We start from the raw sequence: 17187 nt of genomic DNA on the forward strand, positions 1-17187 counted from the left end.
AGTGGGTGTGACCTCTTCTTGGAACCCTCAATCCTGAGTGCCCAAGAGGATCACTGCGTGGGCCTGACTTCGGGGATGCCTGCAGCGGACCCTGCCCAAGAGCCCACAGCTGGGGGCCAGGGGCCAGGGTGCTGTGTGTGACGCGTGCTCCACTCCCTTCCCCTCTCCCCTGCTGAACTCCAGGGCCCAGCTCCTGAAGGTGAGCCCTTGCAGCCCACTCAGCCTGCACAGTCTACACAACCTGCCCAACCCGTGCAGTCCACACAGCCTGCCCAGCCCACGCAGCCTTGCCAGCCCACCCAGCTCAGCCAGCCGGGCCAACCCCCAAGCTGCAAGATGCCTCAGGTCTCCCAGGAGGCGAAGGGGACCCAGACAGGAGTAGACCAGCCTCGCCTCCCAACCGTCGCTGTGAGCAGGCCAGCCGAGCCGCACGTGCAGGTTCAGAGGGCGCAGGCGGAAACGAGCCAGACCTCCTACCCCTCCCCCGTGTCCGTCTCCATGAAGCCTGACCTCCCGGCCCCTCTCCCTGCTCAGGCTGCCCCAAAGCAGCCGTTGTTTGTCCCCACAACCGCAAGCCCCAGCACCCCTCCAGGACTGGCTCTGACACACACCGAAGCCCAGCCTGCTCCCAAACCGGATTCTGCTCCACACCTGACTTCCCAGAGGCCTGTGGATATGGTCCAGCTTCTGAAGGTAAGTCCGTGCAGGGGCTTCCCGCTCCCCCCAGCTTTGTGCCGTGTTGAGTGTTGTCCTGAGGTCCCCACTTCGTCAGCTGTCGCCTGGGGCCATGTCCAGCATGGCTCTGCTCTGTAGCCGTGAGCTTACCTCTGCGTGTCTCCCCGAGAGCAGAAGTACCCCATCGTGTGGCAGGGCCTCCTGGCCCTCAAGAACGACACGGCGGCCGTGCAGCTGCACTTCGTCTCTGGCAACAACGTGCTGGCCCATCGGTCTCTGCCCCTCTCTGAAGGCGGCCCCCCGCTGAGGATCGCCCAGAGGATGCGGCTAGAGGCCTCGCAGCTGGAAGGGGTTGCCCGAAGGATGACGGTGAGCTTCGGGGCCCGGGCGAGCACCGGCCATGCCCTTGAGGGAGGATGTGGCTCGCCCCGACCTGCCCGTCTCCCTGGCGCGCCCACCCAGCATGTTCTGTCTCCCGCCGGCATGTCACATGTCTCTAGGCTCAGAAACTGTTGTTTCAGGCAACAAATAGGACTTTAAGGTCACCCCAGTGGGGTGGGGGCTTTTGTGGACTCCGCAGCTGAACCCCGAGGTTGGACAGGCCTCTGCATGGGGCTGCTGTCTGGAGGGGAGGTCGCTGATGACTGCCGACTGCTGCTGCCACAGGTGGAGACGGATTACTGTCTGCTGCTGGCTCTGCCCTGTGGCCGTGACCAAGAGGATGTCGTGAGCCAGACCGAGTCCCTCAAGGCGGCCTTCATCACCTATCTGCAGGCCAAGCAGGCGGCAGGGATCATCAACGTCCCCAACCCTGGCTCCAATCAGGTCAGCCGAGTGTCCTCACCTGTGGCGCACACGTGGGGGCCGGTCGCGGCTGGTCAGGCCGTCTAATCGGGTGGGCTGGGCTACTGGTGCCAACTCAGAGGCCGCCAGAGGTTTCTTAGAGGTGGGCAGGAGGGCATTTTGGAGAGAGAACTCGAGTGTAGAGGTGGGGCCTCCGTGGCCCTTCCCAGATCTAACCCCGGGACAGCGGAGACACAGCTGAGACCGCAGCGGTGGTTAGCTCTGTGCTGAGGAGCAGGTTCCCGGGAGAGTTGGGGGGACAGTAGTTTGCGGACAGCTAGGCTCCTCTGGGTGGACAGAGTCCTGGGGGCACGAGCTGACCGGGAAGCCGACTCACCCAGGCTCTGTGTGTTGCGCCCCTTCAGGGCCCCCGGTTGGAAATGCTGAAGAATGGTAATGGGGTGGCTGAGGTGGACACAGGGGATCCCACTCTTCTCTCTCGTCCCCCTCTCCAGCCTGCCTATGTGCTGCAGATCTTCCCACCCTGCGAGTTCTCGGAGAGCCACCTGTCCCGTCTGGCCCCCGACCTCCTTGCCAGCATCTCCAACATTTCTCCCCATCTTATGATTGTCATCGCCTCCGTGTGAGCCACTGAATGGTCGCCACTCGGTGTATTTCCCTGAGGCTCTGCAGCAAAAAGTAAACCCAGGACCCCCCAGTCGCGTGGAGGAAGCAGCTGCTGAAGGGGACACCCTCCACTGCCAGCCGCCAGCCTCGCCCTCGAGCCCGCTCCCCGCCAGGCTCCGGGGGACAGACCCCTCTGGGCAGTGGTGCTGCTACCTGTGTGTTTACATGACATTAGCCCGAGGACAGACCACCAACCGATGGACTCTGCAGACACCTTGGGGCTGGGTTTCTCTCTCCTCTTTTGGGAGAAAAGGAACTGGGCAGTGGAATTAATTTTTTGTTGTTTTTGTTTTTAAGAAACAAAACAGAACTGCCTTTGCACTAAATTAGTGACTTGGACTTTTGCACAGTGAAGACAGGCTGTGACACTCTGGATGTCTTGGTGAACCTGAAACACACATCGAGGACTCGAGCGCAGGACTTCAGGCTTCTGCTGAAACACTGGGGTCAAGGAACATTTCATTGGGTTGTTTTGTCCCCACCCTGCCCTTCCCCTTGCTCATTTGGATGTGTCACCTTTCTTAATTCTCCTGCCACCATCTTTGATTCACCCGGATGTACAGTTTACAATCGCAAAAGAGCAAACAGAAGGATTTTCTTTCCTGGTGGGATATGCAGAACTTGGGATGTGTGTATATATAAATATATAATATATATAAATATATATAATACTGACTTAAAAAAATCAAATTCCCCTGACATACATTTTTTTTAATCTGTGCCAAAAATGTGTTTTCAGAGAAAAATCTTATTTTCATACTCAGACTTTGTATTGTCACTCATTTGTATAAGTGCGCTTCGTTACAGCACGGGCCCTGCCCCCGCGATTTGGAAGTGTCACACACACAAAAAAGACTGTACAAAAAAGACTGGCTTCCCCTCTTCCTGTTACCTTGACCTCTTCCCCCCCCCCAACTTCCTAACACTTATTAATTTATGAAACTGGTTTTCTCAGCGCAGTTTTGTTTTGTGTGTCCATTGGATTACAAACTTTATTAAAAAATACAAAACACGTCGTGTGGATGTGATTGTCACTTGAGTGGGACGACCAAGGGTCCTTTGCTTACGGGAACAGCTGGTCCTCATCCCACTTCGCTTTCCCTCCCCAAGTCTGTCCATGGGACCTGCTCCCTTCTGCCACTTAATCCTCCCCAGGCGTCGTGTTCTCTCGTACAAGAGGTTTCTGCCACAGACTGAACTTCTTTATTCTCGGGTAATGTGGAAGGCACTTCAGAGCTGGGGTGGGGGAGGAACCACCTGCCAGGCAAACTCAGAAACCTCATAGGCAAACTTTGGTGTCTTGGCTCTTCGCCCCTTCCTCGTGCGGGTCTGGAGCGGGCTGGCCCGGGCAGCAGCAGAGGCACAGCTAGGCCCAGTGCCAGCAAGGAGGGTGGGCTACCAGGCCCGGCTTCCCCTGCAGTTGGACCTACTACAAGCTGGGGGTGGGGGGTAGGGGGGACAGGGACCACAGAGTTGATGGTCTCACTTGAGATAATCACGGGGCTCTCTGAGGGATTACAGCTGCTTGGAGCAAACCAGAGGGGTAGAGACGGCGTCCGCTCTCCCTGCCAAGAGGGTTAAGGATGAGCTGTTCCACGGCCCCTCCTGGCTGGGCCCCCCACCTCCCCCATCAAAGCTCCTGGCCATGCGTTTCTGACCCTCAGCCGGTCGTAGACTCCCATCGATTCAGGGCAAATCAATGTTCCCAGGAGAGTGGGGTACGGGCTTGGCCTCGATCCTGTGAAGTGAGCGTGAAGCCCTCCTGCTTCCCCAAGCCCAACAGAACTGGGCCCGTGGCCTGGCGGGCCTGGCTCTCTGCCTACCTTGCTCTGGCTGAATGGGCTTCTGAGCTGGGCTCGGGGGTGCCTGGATCCTGGTAAGCCAACCCCACCGGGTCACAGCAGGGTCACAGCTGTGCTCCGTGGCGGAGAGGGGAGCTCAGGTCCTGAAGCTGAACAGATGAGAAGCCCAAGGAGGAGACCGGATGAGGGGACGTGGTGCGTGGAGCCACAGTCTCTCCGGCCCCAAGCGTGCTGCCCAGACCCCGACTCGGGACAAGGAAGCCAGTTCTTTTTCCAGACGGGTCCAGAGTCACCAGTCCCATTCTGTAGGAGGGACAGCCTGGCTTGGCCAGGAAACAGGTCGGGGCCGGCCGGTCGCTGGGTGGAGCAGCACCTCAGTGGCATTGGCCACAGCTCTGCCAGCTACCCCCCCCCACACCCCCACAGGGAGCTCTAGGCGGCATTAGAAAATAATCAAATTTATTCTCTCTAGGGAACGGGGCCACCCTCTCAGATCCAGGGTGCCATCCATCCTTAAATAAACAGTCACAAGGAGGGACGCCTGCTCACTCAGCAGGCGGCGGACATTCAGGGGCTGTGGGGGGCGTCTCTGCCAGAGCGGGCTGGCCATCGGCCCCATCCCGAGGGCGGAAGACCAGCTCCCCAGCCTGCAGCACCTGCCCGGCTGGCCATGCGCTGCCCGGCCCGTACTGCTGGTAGAAGTCCGCATCCGTCTGGAACATGACCAATGCCTGGGCCGTGTGGATCCGCACGTGCTGGGCCAGGCTGTTTGCATCCAGGAACTTGTCCCCACAGGAGTCGCAGGCATAGAGGATATGGGTGTTGGGGTCTGTGGGAGGGAGAGGCCGTGGTCAGGCTGGGGAGAGCCCTCAGGGTTGGGGGGGCACCAATTTTCAGGCCCCAGGCGGTCCCTCTCACCTTCCTCCTGTACTTGCTTCACAGCTTTGCTAATCTCGGCCTTAAGGACTTCCGTCTCATCAGCGGTCACCGCGGCCCCCACTGGTACCACTGCGGACAAAGTCCATGGGGCCTCAGGTACCTGCCCCACCATGGGAGGCACGCAGCCCGTGACCACCCCCCAGCGGCCCGCGGCCCGCACCTGTAAGCTGAGTGACGGCCGTTGCCGCCAGTGCCTCGGTGGCCAGCGTGACCATGTCATCCACGGTGACCACACTGACCTCACCCCCCTCCTCTGGCTCCAGGATTTTGATGCCCGCCTTGCCCTGGTGCACGGTCTTCACATGGGAACGCAGGTTGTCCACTCGGTTGAAGCCACGACCGCACTTGTCACACAGGTAAGGCTTCTCTCCTGGGGGGGAAGGCAAGGTTCTCGCCTGCCGTTGAGGGGGGGGGAGGACCTCAGTGGCCTCCAGCTCCCCCAGAGCCCTGTCTCTTCCAGCAGCAAGTGCTCTGGGGCGGTCACCGGGACTGCCCAGGAGCCTCCAGTGGCCACCGCGCCTTCTGGAAACCAGGAGAATGGGGTCCTCATTGAAACTGAACCTCCCAGGCCCCCTGCAGCAAGGACTGGCACCCAAGGCTGGGCTCTGGAGGGACCTCCCTTCCCCCCAGCCCACCCCCAAGAACAAGGGCCAGATGAGGCAGGCAGCGCGAGCTCACCAGTGTGGATGATGATGTGCTTGGACAGGTCCCCCACGTTCACGAAGGCCTTGCTGCACACACTGCACTTGTGAGGGCGAATGTTGTCGTGGTGGCGAATGTGATTGGCCAACTGGCTGGACTGGACAAATCTGCGGGGCGGCAGAGGGAGGGGCTGGCACCAAACTGCCCGAGTCTGGCGGGGAGGGTTGGGTGTGGGGGCCGGGGAGCTGGGCTGGGGCCTCCCGCCTCCTCTTCTAGATTGGGGCGGACCCAGGGAGCTGGGCCTGGGCCGGGGCAGCACTTGCCCCACCCCCCCCACCCCCGTCCCATCCAAGCTCGGGGTGGTGGGGGGGGGGACCCGGTGGGGCCTGGGGCGGGGCAGGGCGGGACCTCTTGCCGCAGCGCTCGCAGACGTAGGGCTTCTCCCCGGTGTGCTGGCGCACGTGCGCGATCAGGGAGCTGGCCTGGGTGAAGGCCTTGCCGCACATCACGCACTGGCACGGCTTCTCGCCTGGGGACGGGCGGCAGGAGAGGCCGTCGGCACCCACGCCTCCCCGCGCGCCCTGCCCCTGCCCCGGGGCCGCTCACCCACCCGTGTGGATGCGGACGTGCCGCTGCAGGGCGCCGGGGTCGGCGAACTGCCGCTGGCAGTGGACACACACGTATGGCTTCTCCCCGCTGTGGATCCGCAGGTGCCGCTTCAGGTTCCCTGTGGGAGACGCCGGGAGGGCCCGCCTGAGGCACTGCGGGGCGGGGGATGGGGGATGGGAGAGGAGGCGGGGCGGGGGGGGGGCGGTGTGCCGGAAGGGCGGGGCGCAGGGGGGGCCGGCCCTACCTGAGGTGGTGAACTGCTTCCCACACTCCCGGCACTTGAGGGGCCCGTCGGCGATGTGGATCTTCAGGTGAGCCTTCAGGTTCCCCACCTGCGCCCAGGCGGGGGTCAGAGGGGCCGCCCCGTGGCATGGCGGGCGGAGACCTCCTTCGCCCCCCACCCCACGCCAGCAGCGAAGCGGGGAGACCGGCCCATACTCGGGGTCTCCAGGGCCCTCGCCCCGCCTCCCCCTCCAGCCCCCCCACCTCCCCCTCCGCCACCCCCCCAGCCCCCTCCCATCTCCCCCTCCCCCCTCCCCACGTCTCCCCGCACCGGCGCCGCCCCGCCCCCGAGGGCGCGCACACCTGGTTGAACTTCTTGTCGCAGTGCGGGCACTTGTGCTCCTTGTCGGTGTCGTGCGTCTCCAGGTGGCGCATCTTGGACGTGGGGTCGGAGAACGAGCGGCCGCAGTAGTCGCACTGGTAGGGCTTCTCGCCGCTGTGCACCAGCTGGTGGCGCTTCAGGTTGCCCGACGTGGTGAAGAGCTTGCCGCAGTCCTCGCAGCGGTAGCGCGCCTCGCCCGAGTGCCGCTTCTTGTGCAGGTTCAGCAGGCTGATGAGCCGGTAGCTCTTGCCGCACTCCTCGCAGCCGTACGGCTTCAGCGGGCTGCGGGGCACAGGGCCACGGGCAGGGGAGCGTCGCGGGGCTAGGGGCCCGGGCGGGGGGGGAGGCAGCTGGGGGGGGGAGGGGGCGCGGCGCACCTGTGGGTCTTCTCGTGGGCCTTGCAGGCGGCCGGGTCCGAGAAGGCCTTGCTGCACTCCCGGCACGAGAAGGGCTTCTCGCCCGTGTGGATGCGGATGTGCCGCTTGAAGTTGCCGGTGTGTGTGAACTCCTTCCCGCAGTCCTGCGGGGCGGGGGACCGGGGCGTCAGGGACCCCGCAGTGGGCGGCGGAGGGGGGCGGGAGGGGAGGAAGGGCCGCACCTCACACTTGTGGATGACCGAGCCGTAGGCCTTGGACTCCGTGCGGTCGCCGTAGGTGCCGGAGCGCAGGCCCCGGGCCTCAGGGCCCAGCTCGTGGCCGGAGTCCGTGCTGGCCGACTCCTCGCTCTCCTCGGGGGCCTCCCCCTTCTCCAGCGGCGGCCCCTCTTCCTTGACCTCAGCCGCGCCCTCCTCCTCCCGCTCTTCTCCTTTCCTGGCCGGCTCCACCTCCATTTCTGCCGCGAGAAGGGCAGACACTGAGGCCTTGGGAGGGCGAGAACCGGCCTCCACCGGTGGTGCCCTCAGAGCCAGCAAGAGGCAGGGGTCTGGTCTCCGCCACCCTCTGACCGTGGGCGCCCGCTGGGTCCCATCCGCAGACAAGCCTGCTGGGCACCCACCAGGGAGGGTGCTGTGGGCTGCTCAGAGGGGGCCTGTGTCCCCAGGGCTAGCAGAAGCACGGCAGGGGACATCCCTGAGAACCAGAGGCCAGACTTGGGCCCAAAGCTAAAGCGGGACTGACAGTGGGATCCGCTAGAGGGGTCTGGGGGGGACCCGGGGAGCCAGGTGAGTGCCAGCTACTGGGCCGGCCGGGGGCAGGGTACCTTGCTCCGAGCTCTCTGACAACACAGCCTCTGCCTCTGCGGCTGCCATGCTACTGGTCGGGTCGGGCTTAGGCTCAACAGGCGGTGGCTCCCGGGGGGCGTCAGCCTTCTCCGTCTGCTCGGCCCCTGGGTGTGGCGTGGGAACACCGGAGGCGGGATTAGGGCCTGCCATCCAGGGGCTGGAAGGCTCTCCTGGACCAGGTCCCCAGCAGTGGCTGAGGCCCGGGATGGCGGCCCAGCACACCCCAACTCGGGCTGCTTATGCCTCTGCTCTGGCTGGAGCAGGCACCCCAGTGCGAACATGTCACTCTGGGTGACGAGAGCTCAAAGGGAACAGCGGTCAGTGCCACCTGCCTCCCGATCCCAGGAACCCCCCGAGGAAGCCACTCGCCGCACCAGGGCCCGAGCTGCAGGGAGGGGATGGGACGGATGGCCAGGCCCTCGGTGCCACAGCTCACCACTGGCCGTGGTCTCGGCCTGGCCACCCCGCTCCTCCTTGGGCTCCCTGCCCAGGCCCGTGGGGGGACCGCTGCCAGCGGGGTCCAGCTCGCTCAGCGTGGGGGCAGCCGCCTTCTCCTCTTTGGTTCTCTTGTCTCCTCCTGGAGATGGAACAGGACAGACCTGCCATTTCCCATCACGTGCCCACCACCTGGAGGGGTGAGGTGGCCCCACACTTGCTCGCTCTGCCAGATCCTCCCTGGGGATACTGCTATGGAGTGGTTCGCCCGTCTGTTCCCAGGGCACCTGCTCCACACATCAGGCTGCCGGCCAGGCCCAGGATCACCAGGCCTGGCCGCCGCTCCCGTGGGGCTCCCACACTGGTCGGGGACATACCTCACAAGCAAAACAATGCCACTCATCAGAGTCAAGACTTAGGAGGGGAGCGGGGTTCTCTGCAAAGGGTGCCATGAGAATCTGACCATACCCAGTGTCAGGAGGAAGGGCAGAAGAGGGGAGGGGCTGCCGGAGGGGCGACCCCCGTGTGCAGAGGCCCGGGGCAGCGGAGCACAAAGCAAGCAAGCAGGGAAAAGGTGGGGAAGGGAGAAGCAGACGGGCCCCTCTGAAGGCCTTCCCGAGACTCTTACTAGCAGCCCATGGGGCGAGCAAGGCCAGGTAAGGAAACAAGCCCAGAGAGAGGAAACAGTCAGAGGCAACAGCCCACCCAAAGCCGCCTGCTCAGGAACAGCCCGCCAATCCTCTTACCTTCCGTGGCCGAGGCCACCGCGCTCTCCCCAGGGCTGGCGTCTGGCTCCGCAAGGGACTTGAGGGCATGGCAGGCTGTGATGATGTCCTGCATCTGCAGGAAGCTGGCCACGGCCAGCACATCGTCCACGTTCTCGGCGCTCAGGCTCAGCTTGGCTGTGTACATGAACTCCAGCACCTGACCGAGGCCTGCCAAGGACACAGACGGCCATCACGGACCTGCCTCAATACCTGGCACTGGCAGCTGGCCCAGCCGCCCCACTGGGCAGCAGGACCCGGGGATCTGTGGAAAGCAGAGTGGGAGGCCAGCAGTGCCCCCTCTCCCGTACTGGGGCCCAGACCACAGCCTCTGAAGTACCCCCACAGAGGGCAGAGGGGGTGACAGCCACCCCGCATGGAGGACAGCAGGTGTGAATGCTCACTTAACACAGAGGAGAGTGTGAATGCCTGCCCTGCACAGAGACAGTATGAATCCCCACCCTGCAGAGAGACAGTGTGAACACCCACTCTGCACAGAGACAGTGTGAACGCCTGCCCTGCACAGAGACAGTATGAATGCCCACCCTGCAGAGAGACAGTGTGAACACCCACTCTGCACAGAGACAGTATGAACGCTCACCCTGCACAAAGACAGATAGTGTGAATACCTGCTCTGCACAGAGACGTGTGAACGCCCGCTCTGCACAGAAGGTGTGAACGGAGGACTGAGAGTGTGAACACCCTCCCCACACAGAGGACAGTGCTGTGAATGCATCCCCTCCCCCAAGGATACTCTCTACCGCTCAGCCACCACGCCCCCCCACTGGAGGACACTCCAACAAGAGAGTATCAGCACTGGCTCTCACGAGGGCTCTGTCACAACTATCTGACCTCCAAGCTAGTCACGGAGACCCGTCTGGGTCTCAATTTCCGTATCTGTAAACTGGGGGAACACTACCTCGCCCTAACCTTCTCATGGCAGGTCCTGCCATTCTGGGTTAGCCAAATCCAAGACCAGTTCTCCCTCTCAATCCCCAAATCTTCCTGACACCCCTCCGAGCTACAGCCATGGCCATCCCCATCATGGTCAGCACAGGGGTAGGGGTGCAGGACGGACTCGACCATGGGAAGGGGTCAGGGGCTGGGAAGAGCGCACCTGTTCTCTGTCCCTCCTGATGAGCTATCCTGGGTACACTCCAGCCCAGAGCTTACTGTGAGTCCTTCCTGTCCGTTCTCCTCTTACCACCCAGGTCCCCATCAAAACAGGCTCCTCGAAGGTGGAAGGAACTTGGTGCCCACACTTTCATGGCCTGGGTCCCCTATGGGGCCCACAGCTCGAAGATGCCCCCGCCCCAGGAGGGCAGGGGCCACATCGGGAATGTCAGGAGGGCCGTGCATGGCACAGATCGGACCACAGCCTCCGAGCCTCCGCAAGCGTGGCCCTGGACCCCACGGGGTACCTGCCGCGTTACTGATGTCCAGGTGTACCACGTCCTTCTGGTCCACGAAGAGCATCTTGAAGTACTCGCTGCAGGCCGCCAGAACTGCCTTATGGGCTTTGAAGTCAACACCGTCCACCACAAAAGTGCAGTCACACAACAGTCCCAGCTGCCGCTGCTGGTTCAGCTGCTCCAAGACGTGCTGGCTGTGCTGGGGAAAATCCATGGCTGCGGAAAGCCGGAGGGCCTTCGTGTTAGCACAGAGAGAGGACGCCAGCCCTCCCGGCAGGCAACCCCCGAACTCCCGGGTGAGAAACGCAACGGAGAATGGGAGAAGGAAAACCATGGAAGGTTGATCACGCCAGATTCCCTCTTCAAGCCAAGGCTGATCAGCGGCTCCTAGATCCCTGGGTTTACGGGCCAGCAAAGTTCCAAAAACCAAAAGCACTGAGGGACCAACACAAAACAGCCGACTTTGTGTCTTGCCAGGTAACAACATTAGAAAGCCAAAAACCACACACAAAACCCTGATGATGGCGACTGTTAAAAAAGAAAAGACGAGGGGAGCCTGGGTGGCTCAGTGGGCTGGAGCCTCTGCCTTGGGCTCAGGTCATGGGATCTGGGATCGAGACCTGCACTGGGCTCTCTGCTCAGCGGGGAGCCTGCCCCCCCGGCCTGCCTCTCTGCCTACTTGTGATCTCTATCTGATGGATAAATAAAACCCTAAAAAAAAGAGAGAGAGAAAAGAAAATACGTGGTCAGTTTAACATCGTTTACAAAAAGAATGCGTGACATAATCTTAGGAGGACAGATCTTTCAACTCGATACGTAAACCTTTCTATTTTGGTTTTTGCCTCATTCTGTCAAGCACAGGTGAGATGGGTGTCTGGAAAGACAGATGTTCCCTCTCCCATCATTTCAGGAATCGGCCCTTTCCTGCGGCTCCCACGGGGCTCTGGCTCCCGCCCTTGGGGGCAGAGATCTCTCTCTCTCTCTCTCTCTGATTCATAGGCTCAGGGAACTGCATGACGCTGGGGTGTCCTGTGCCTCCAGCAACCTCTCCAGGCTGTCCCAGGAGGAAGAGTGAACTCTGGCCCTGACCCTGAGAGCCACTGGGCTGGCTGGTTTCACTGTCAAGGGCCTCACGTAATGCCTGGAAATCCTACAACTGTCTCAAGTGAAAATGCTCAGAAAAATTCCATGGCCCAGTGCCAAATAATCACAAACCACCACAAGCCATGACTAAATAAGTATCTAAAACAGTTCTCTCCTCCCCAGCACCACACCAGAGTGCAGCTTGGACCAGCATTTTACAGGGAGAACAGCAGGCCCTCGGTTCAAGAAAGACTCAGTTTCAAAGTAAAAGCCAACACCCCCACTCCCAGGATGGCACCGCACAGACCCCCGCCCGGGGCTAGGCTGGCAGGCCCCGGCCCGGCATCGGAGGCCTGGGTCTGCTCAGAGCTGCCCCAGGTTGCTTCTGGGCAGGTGGGAATAGCACTTTGGGGCTCCCGGCCCCCAGGCTTCTGCAGCCCCTCACGGGCTCCCGCTGTTCTGTGACATCAGCCTCCTGGGGGTGAGTCACCGTGCGGGAGCCGTGACCATGTATGGTGGTCTGGCTGTGATGAGCATCAAGGAAAGCCACGCCTGCCTCCCCCACCAGGGGGGCTTAGGTGGCACTGATCGCTGCAAAGCCCACCCACCCCATGGTACCTGGAAACTTTTCAAGCAGGGTTAGGTGTTTGCTGAGCGGCGGGGGGAGGGGGGGTCACCTGGGAGGCAGGGCTCCAGGCAGGGAGTGGGGGCATAGGGGTGACAACGAGCTGTGAGCCACATGCCAGCCTCTGTCTGAGCCACGAGTTCAGAGCAGCCATCGCCGGAGACCAGAATCGGCCTTTCCCTCCCTCTAGCCCCCCCGCGCTCAGCCTTCAATCCCACCCTCCACACTCCCACGGCTTCTTGGTTCTCCACTCTGTCCCCGCGCCTCCGGGGGAGCTGAGAGGAACAGCCGCGGGGGCCACAGCAGGGGCCAGGCCGGGAGCAGAGTCCGGAGTCAGGCTGGCGGAGCCAAAGCCACCACCGACACACGACCCCCCCAGAAGGCATCCTTCTCGGTCTTCAGTCCCCGGAACAAGCAAGTTCCTGTTGTGACCTGAAGGAATGAACGCAAGAATTCTTGGCTGCTCTGTGCCCGAGCTGGTAAACACAAAAACAGTGATGTTACTGGAGAACATGGAAAAGAACCAATGTCCAGTCCATGGGTTGAAACCCCCAGGCCGGGCCACTCAGGCCTGGGTTCCAAAGGCAGTATACACCGGGCAAGGGGTACATGGAATGACAGTGGGGGGCAAAGAGAGGCCGGGCCAGCTCACCCCCAGATCCGCCTTCTCGCCAGGGCCAGGGGGGGAAGATGTGAGCGCTGTGTACCCGGGCCGCCCCCTAGTCCCTGTCACTGGTCACTCCCTATGTCCCTGGAAGCCCAGGTGCAGAACCCCCTTCCAAATGCAAGAAAGGGAGAACCACCAGCACCCGGAGGGCCAGATGCTCCCTCAGCTTCAGAACAAGCCCATCCGGCACTTGGCAGCGCCCCGGCTCCTTCACCTTCCCCAGCAGCCAACCCGAAAAGAAGGGGGAGGAAGTGTCTCCCAGGTCTAGAAACAATCAGGGAGCATCCCCCCAACAACTGCACCCCTCCCCCTCCAAGGTAGAGTTGGTCCAGGCCCTTGGGCAGGAGCTGGTGGAAGGCAGGGAAGGCAGAGCCCTCCAGCTAGAAGGCGATCTGACTTGCTGTGAAGCGAACCCCAAGACGAGACGAGACCCCAGAGTGGAAGGGGGCTGCAAGGAGCCCTCGAGCTGCCGCGGGAAGGGCACAGAGCTGGCTCTCCTGTGGCTGGATGCGGAGGGGGGCTCTCCTTTCAGAGACCATGGAGGGGCCAGTAAAGGTCCTGGGAGAGTGTGGCTGGTGGCCGGGTACCCCCATACCCCACCCCAGGACGGCAGCAGGTGCCGGCAGGGAACGCTAACCACGTTCTTGCGATGTGAGCTGTGGCCTGGACATGGGTGTAGGGAGCGGAGCCCCCTGAGGCTGCCCCCAAAGCTGTTCCAACGGAGAAACACTTCTAAGGTGCATCTGGTCTGACAAAATCGAAGAAATAAAAGGAAGCGAGAGGCGCCTGGGTGGCTCAGTGGGTTAAGCGTCTGCCTTCGGCTCAGGTCATGGTCCCAGGGTCCTGGGGTCGAACTCCCCGCTCAGAAGCAAGTCTGCTTCTCCCTCTGCCTCTGTGATCTCTCTTGCTTTCACTTTCTCTCAAATAAATAAATAAAATCTTTTAGAAAATAAAAATTAAAAAGAAAAGGAAGGGAGAAAATGGGAGAGAGGGGGAGACAGGAAGCAGCGGAAGACCGGGAAAGGGAGGGAGCAGAACCACAAGGAAGGAAGGAAGGAAAAGGCCGCAAACGCAGAGGAGCCTTAAACACAGGTCCCGGGCCCCGTCCCGGCCGTGGAGGCTCCCCGAGTGCTCACAGGGTCCCCCCCACAGGCTGTCAGCAGCATTGGGGATGTTATAACCCCCCAACTGGCAGATGGAGCTCAGAGGCCCCCCCAGCGGCCACCTGCGCTCACCTCCGCCAGCTGGCCGCCCACTAGAAAGCTTCAGCAGCTCTTTCCTCCCTAAGGCAAGGGGGTGAGCAGGTGAGGGGCCCCCTGGCATGGTCCTCCTGTCAGAGAGGCCGCGCTAGAACTGGGCAGTGCCCCACTGCCAGAGCTAGGTGAAGCACTAGAAGATCTAGAAGATCTAGAAGATCACAGCAATCCTTCCACCTTCTCCTGTTTCCTTCTCTGCGCCACAGTGAAAGGAACCCACGGCGATCTGGCCAAGCTCAGAGGCGCTCGGGAGGAGGCGAGGGCACCTGCCTGAACCACACAGCTGGACGTGGGGGCCCGCGAGCGCCGGGAGCTGCCCACCCCAGTCAGTGCACGCACCCAGGGGCCGCTGCAGCACAGTAGGACGGACAGCCCCGCCACCTAACGTCTGATCAAGTGCGGCTCTCCCAGCCCCGCCCCTGCAGCGCAGGGCCTTCACTAGAGCAAAACTGGAGGGGTTCCCTCTGCCTTACTTCATCCTGCTTTAAGGGTGATCAATGTGGCCTTAAAGCTACTCTAAGACAGACCCTAACTACAGAAAATGCAAACAGAACAAGACCACGAGCCCACCAAGCCCAAAGCCCTCAGGTTAGATGCAGAAAACGAAGCCCCAAACTGGCACATGACTTGTCCATTCCGGAAACGGCCCGACCTTCCAGAAACTCTCCACTGCACTCCTCACTCCTGCCCTGCGACGCTTCCCGTGACGCCGCTGGCTGCTCAGCGCTGATCCCTGACGAAGGGGCCGACGTCTGGCGTCAGAGCTGTCTGGCCGGACACACAGCCCTCGCCTGCCTCACAAGGAATCCGTCTGGGAACGGAAAAGCGAGGGACCTGGAGAAGCCTGCAGTGTGAACTAAGCAACGTGAACACGGACGGCCACCGACAAGCCCCCCATCCTGCACGCCTGCTAGGAGATCCCGGCTGGATCTGGGCGGCTCTGACCGACCAGAGCCAAGGACTCGGTGCCAGCTCCAGGCCTGGCCCTTCAGAGGGCTGCAGACTCCGTGCGGCTCTCCTGCAACCCCGCCACCCCACCGCAGGGATGCCCAGGCTCTCCTGTCCGGGGCCTGGAGAAGACACCCCAGGCACAGGCCACATGATGAACTCAGAGGCCCTACTGGACAGTGGCGTGCGAGGCGCTTTCCTGGACCTCCCAGCCCAGTTACTAGCTGAATGCTGTCCTACGAGTGACCCCAACACCTCGTGGAACAAAAGAAACTGCCCAGTCAACCCACAAAATTGGGGGAATAAACTGCCGGTGGTTTAAGTCACAAAGTTTTGAGACGGTTGCTCACAGCAAGAGAGAACGAATCCGGCTGGTAAAGTTGTAAAGAAAAGGCGATGAGTAACAAAACGTCCAGGACGATGGTTCTGTGTAGATGGGAGACAGGTAGGAGAGGGGAGGAAGGGGGAGGAGGGGGGAAAGAGGAGGAGGAGGAGGGGGGAGGAGGAAGGGGGGGAGGAGGGGTCCTCCGAGACATTGGGAGTGCTCTATTTCTTATCCTAGATACACATAGATTTTATTATTTATAATTTACGTATTATTTAAATTAAATTTAAAAATAAATAATAATAAATATTTATTATTTAAATTAAATTTAAATTAAACATATACATTTCATATACTTTTGTAGGGCAACATGCTTCAAAAGCTGACAAAAGTTGACAAAATTTTGAATAAGAAAAAAGTGAGGAACAGGTGCCAACCTCAACCTTGCCGAGACAGGGCTGTACAGAAGCACGCTCCCACCGCTCGCACTGGGGCTGTGCTGGGGCCCAGGCCTCACGTTTCAGGGTCACTGAGTCGGGGGCGGGGGCACTGGCCTGGGGAAACACAACCCGTCCCATCCATGCTTCAGTTCCAGAACATCTGCAAGCACACGATGACATAAGGAAGGGCTCCCCTTGGGTGGTGAAATCCCAGACCCCACAGTCCCGCTCCCAGTAACGATGAAATGGCATTTACGGGAGTCTCTTCAACACGGCCAACAGCACGGGGCACGCGCAGCACCACGGATCACCTAAAATCTAAGAACACGGGTACTCTGCTGTCAGGCTCTGCTCTGAGTGCAGAGGCGGCAGAGCCCCTGGGGTCAGCCTGGGGAGGACCCCGGGCCCCAGCTGGGCCACGCTCCCACATCAGCAGTGGATCGCCAGCAAAGCCCCTCCTCCAGCAAAACGGGGCCAGTGGGACTGCCTCCCAGGTGTGGCACAGGCTTTGGTTTGCCACCATAAGCACAGAGCCTGTACCAAGCCTGACTGATGGTAAACATTCCTCAAACTACTGTTAGCAGGAAGCAGAGATGCAAATTATAGCTTTATTTTTAGGCCGAAGACCGTATCAGATGGTTTCTACATATCCTTTTGTGCTGGGTACCTTGGGTAACTATTTAGTGACTTGACCTTGTTAAGACGCTGTAATCATAACCCATTATTCTTTCTAAAAGCAATCTGGAAAAAATCCCAGAGCCCAATTAACGTTAAGAGAGGGAGGGAGGGAAAGCAGGGGCGCTGGGCAAGAACCATTCAGAGCAATTTTCTCTGTCGGGGAAGCACTTTATATCGAACAACTGTTCTGTTAAAACCCAAGGGCACTCCCGGGGGAAGGCCAGAGCGCCGGCCCAGAGCTCTCAGTGGGTCCGCAGAGCATGGCCCCATCTCAGAGTCACGGGGGCATCTGTTGAACATGAAAGATTACCCAGGTTATTAGCAAGCACTACACGGCATTCAGGGTTTCCAAACTGCCACACTGAGGGAAGCCATTAAACCAGAAAACAACCAGCCTAGCACAAGGAGCTGCTGATTTGACAAACACAAGAAGTCCCTGGCTCCCCAAACACCGCTGCGCCCAGCTGCAGGCCTGGGCAGGACACAGCCGCCTCACGTCCAGGGGCAGGGGACAGGGATCACCACTCTGCTTCCAGATACCTGGCATTCCAGATTTTCTGGAAACACAGGTGGTTCCCATCTCCAGCTTAGCAC

At 60.8% G+C, this 17187-nt stretch overlaps 2 protein-coding genes across 4 annotated transcripts in view; one reads left to right on the forward strand and one right to left on the reverse strand.

Moving 5' to 3' along the window:
- SPEN (spen family transcriptional repressor) overlaps positions 1–3157 on the forward strand; it is a 97939-nt gene extending 94782 nt beyond the window's left edge. For both annotated transcript variants that reach the window (XM_044237234.1, XM_044237235.1), the window contains 4 exons: positions 184–693; positions 850–1044; positions 1342–1500; positions 1974–3157. In XM_044237234.1, the coding sequence (XP_044093169.1) occupies positions 184–693; positions 850–1044; positions 1342–1500; positions 1974–2105 (996 nt within the window). In that variant the 3' untranslated portion in view covers positions 2106–3157. The remainder of the gene's footprint in view (positions 1–183; positions 694–849; positions 1045–1341; positions 1501–1973) is intronic.
- Positions 3158–3217: 60 nt separating this feature from the next.
- The window catches only part of ZBTB17 (zinc finger and BTB domain containing 17), a 31971-nt gene continuing 18001 nt past the window's right edge, over positions 3218–17187 (reverse strand). For both annotated transcript variants that reach the window (XM_044237236.1, XM_044237237.1), the window contains 14 exons: positions 10581–10787; positions 9142–9330; positions 8397–8537; positions 7939–8064; positions 7340–7572; positions 7119–7261; positions 6723–7023; positions 6382–6469; positions 6139–6255; positions 5937–6057; positions 5565–5695; positions 5047–5256; positions 4866–4955; positions 3218–4776 (listed from right to left, as the gene is read on the reverse strand). In XM_044237236.1, coding sequence (XP_044093171.1) covers positions 4493–4776; positions 4866–4955; positions 5047–5256; positions 5565–5695; positions 5937–6057; positions 6139–6255; positions 6382–6469; positions 6723–7023; positions 7119–7261; positions 7340–7572; positions 7939–8064; positions 8397–8537; positions 9142–9330; positions 10581–10787 — 2381 coding nt within the window. In that variant the 3' untranslated portion in view covers positions 3218–4492. The remainder of the gene's footprint in view (positions 4777–4865; positions 4956–5046; positions 5257–5564; positions 5696–5936; positions 6058–6138; positions 6256–6381; positions 6470–6722; positions 7024–7118; positions 7262–7339; positions 7573–7938; positions 8065–8396; positions 8538–9141; positions 9331–10580; positions 10788–17187) is intronic.

This window comes from Neovison vison, chromosome 2 (assembly GCF_020171115.1).
Source record: "Neovison vison isolate M4711 chromosome 2, ASM_NN_V1, whole genome shotgun sequence".
NCBI lineage: Eukaryota > Metazoa > Chordata > Mammalia > Carnivora > Mustelidae > Neogale > Neogale vison.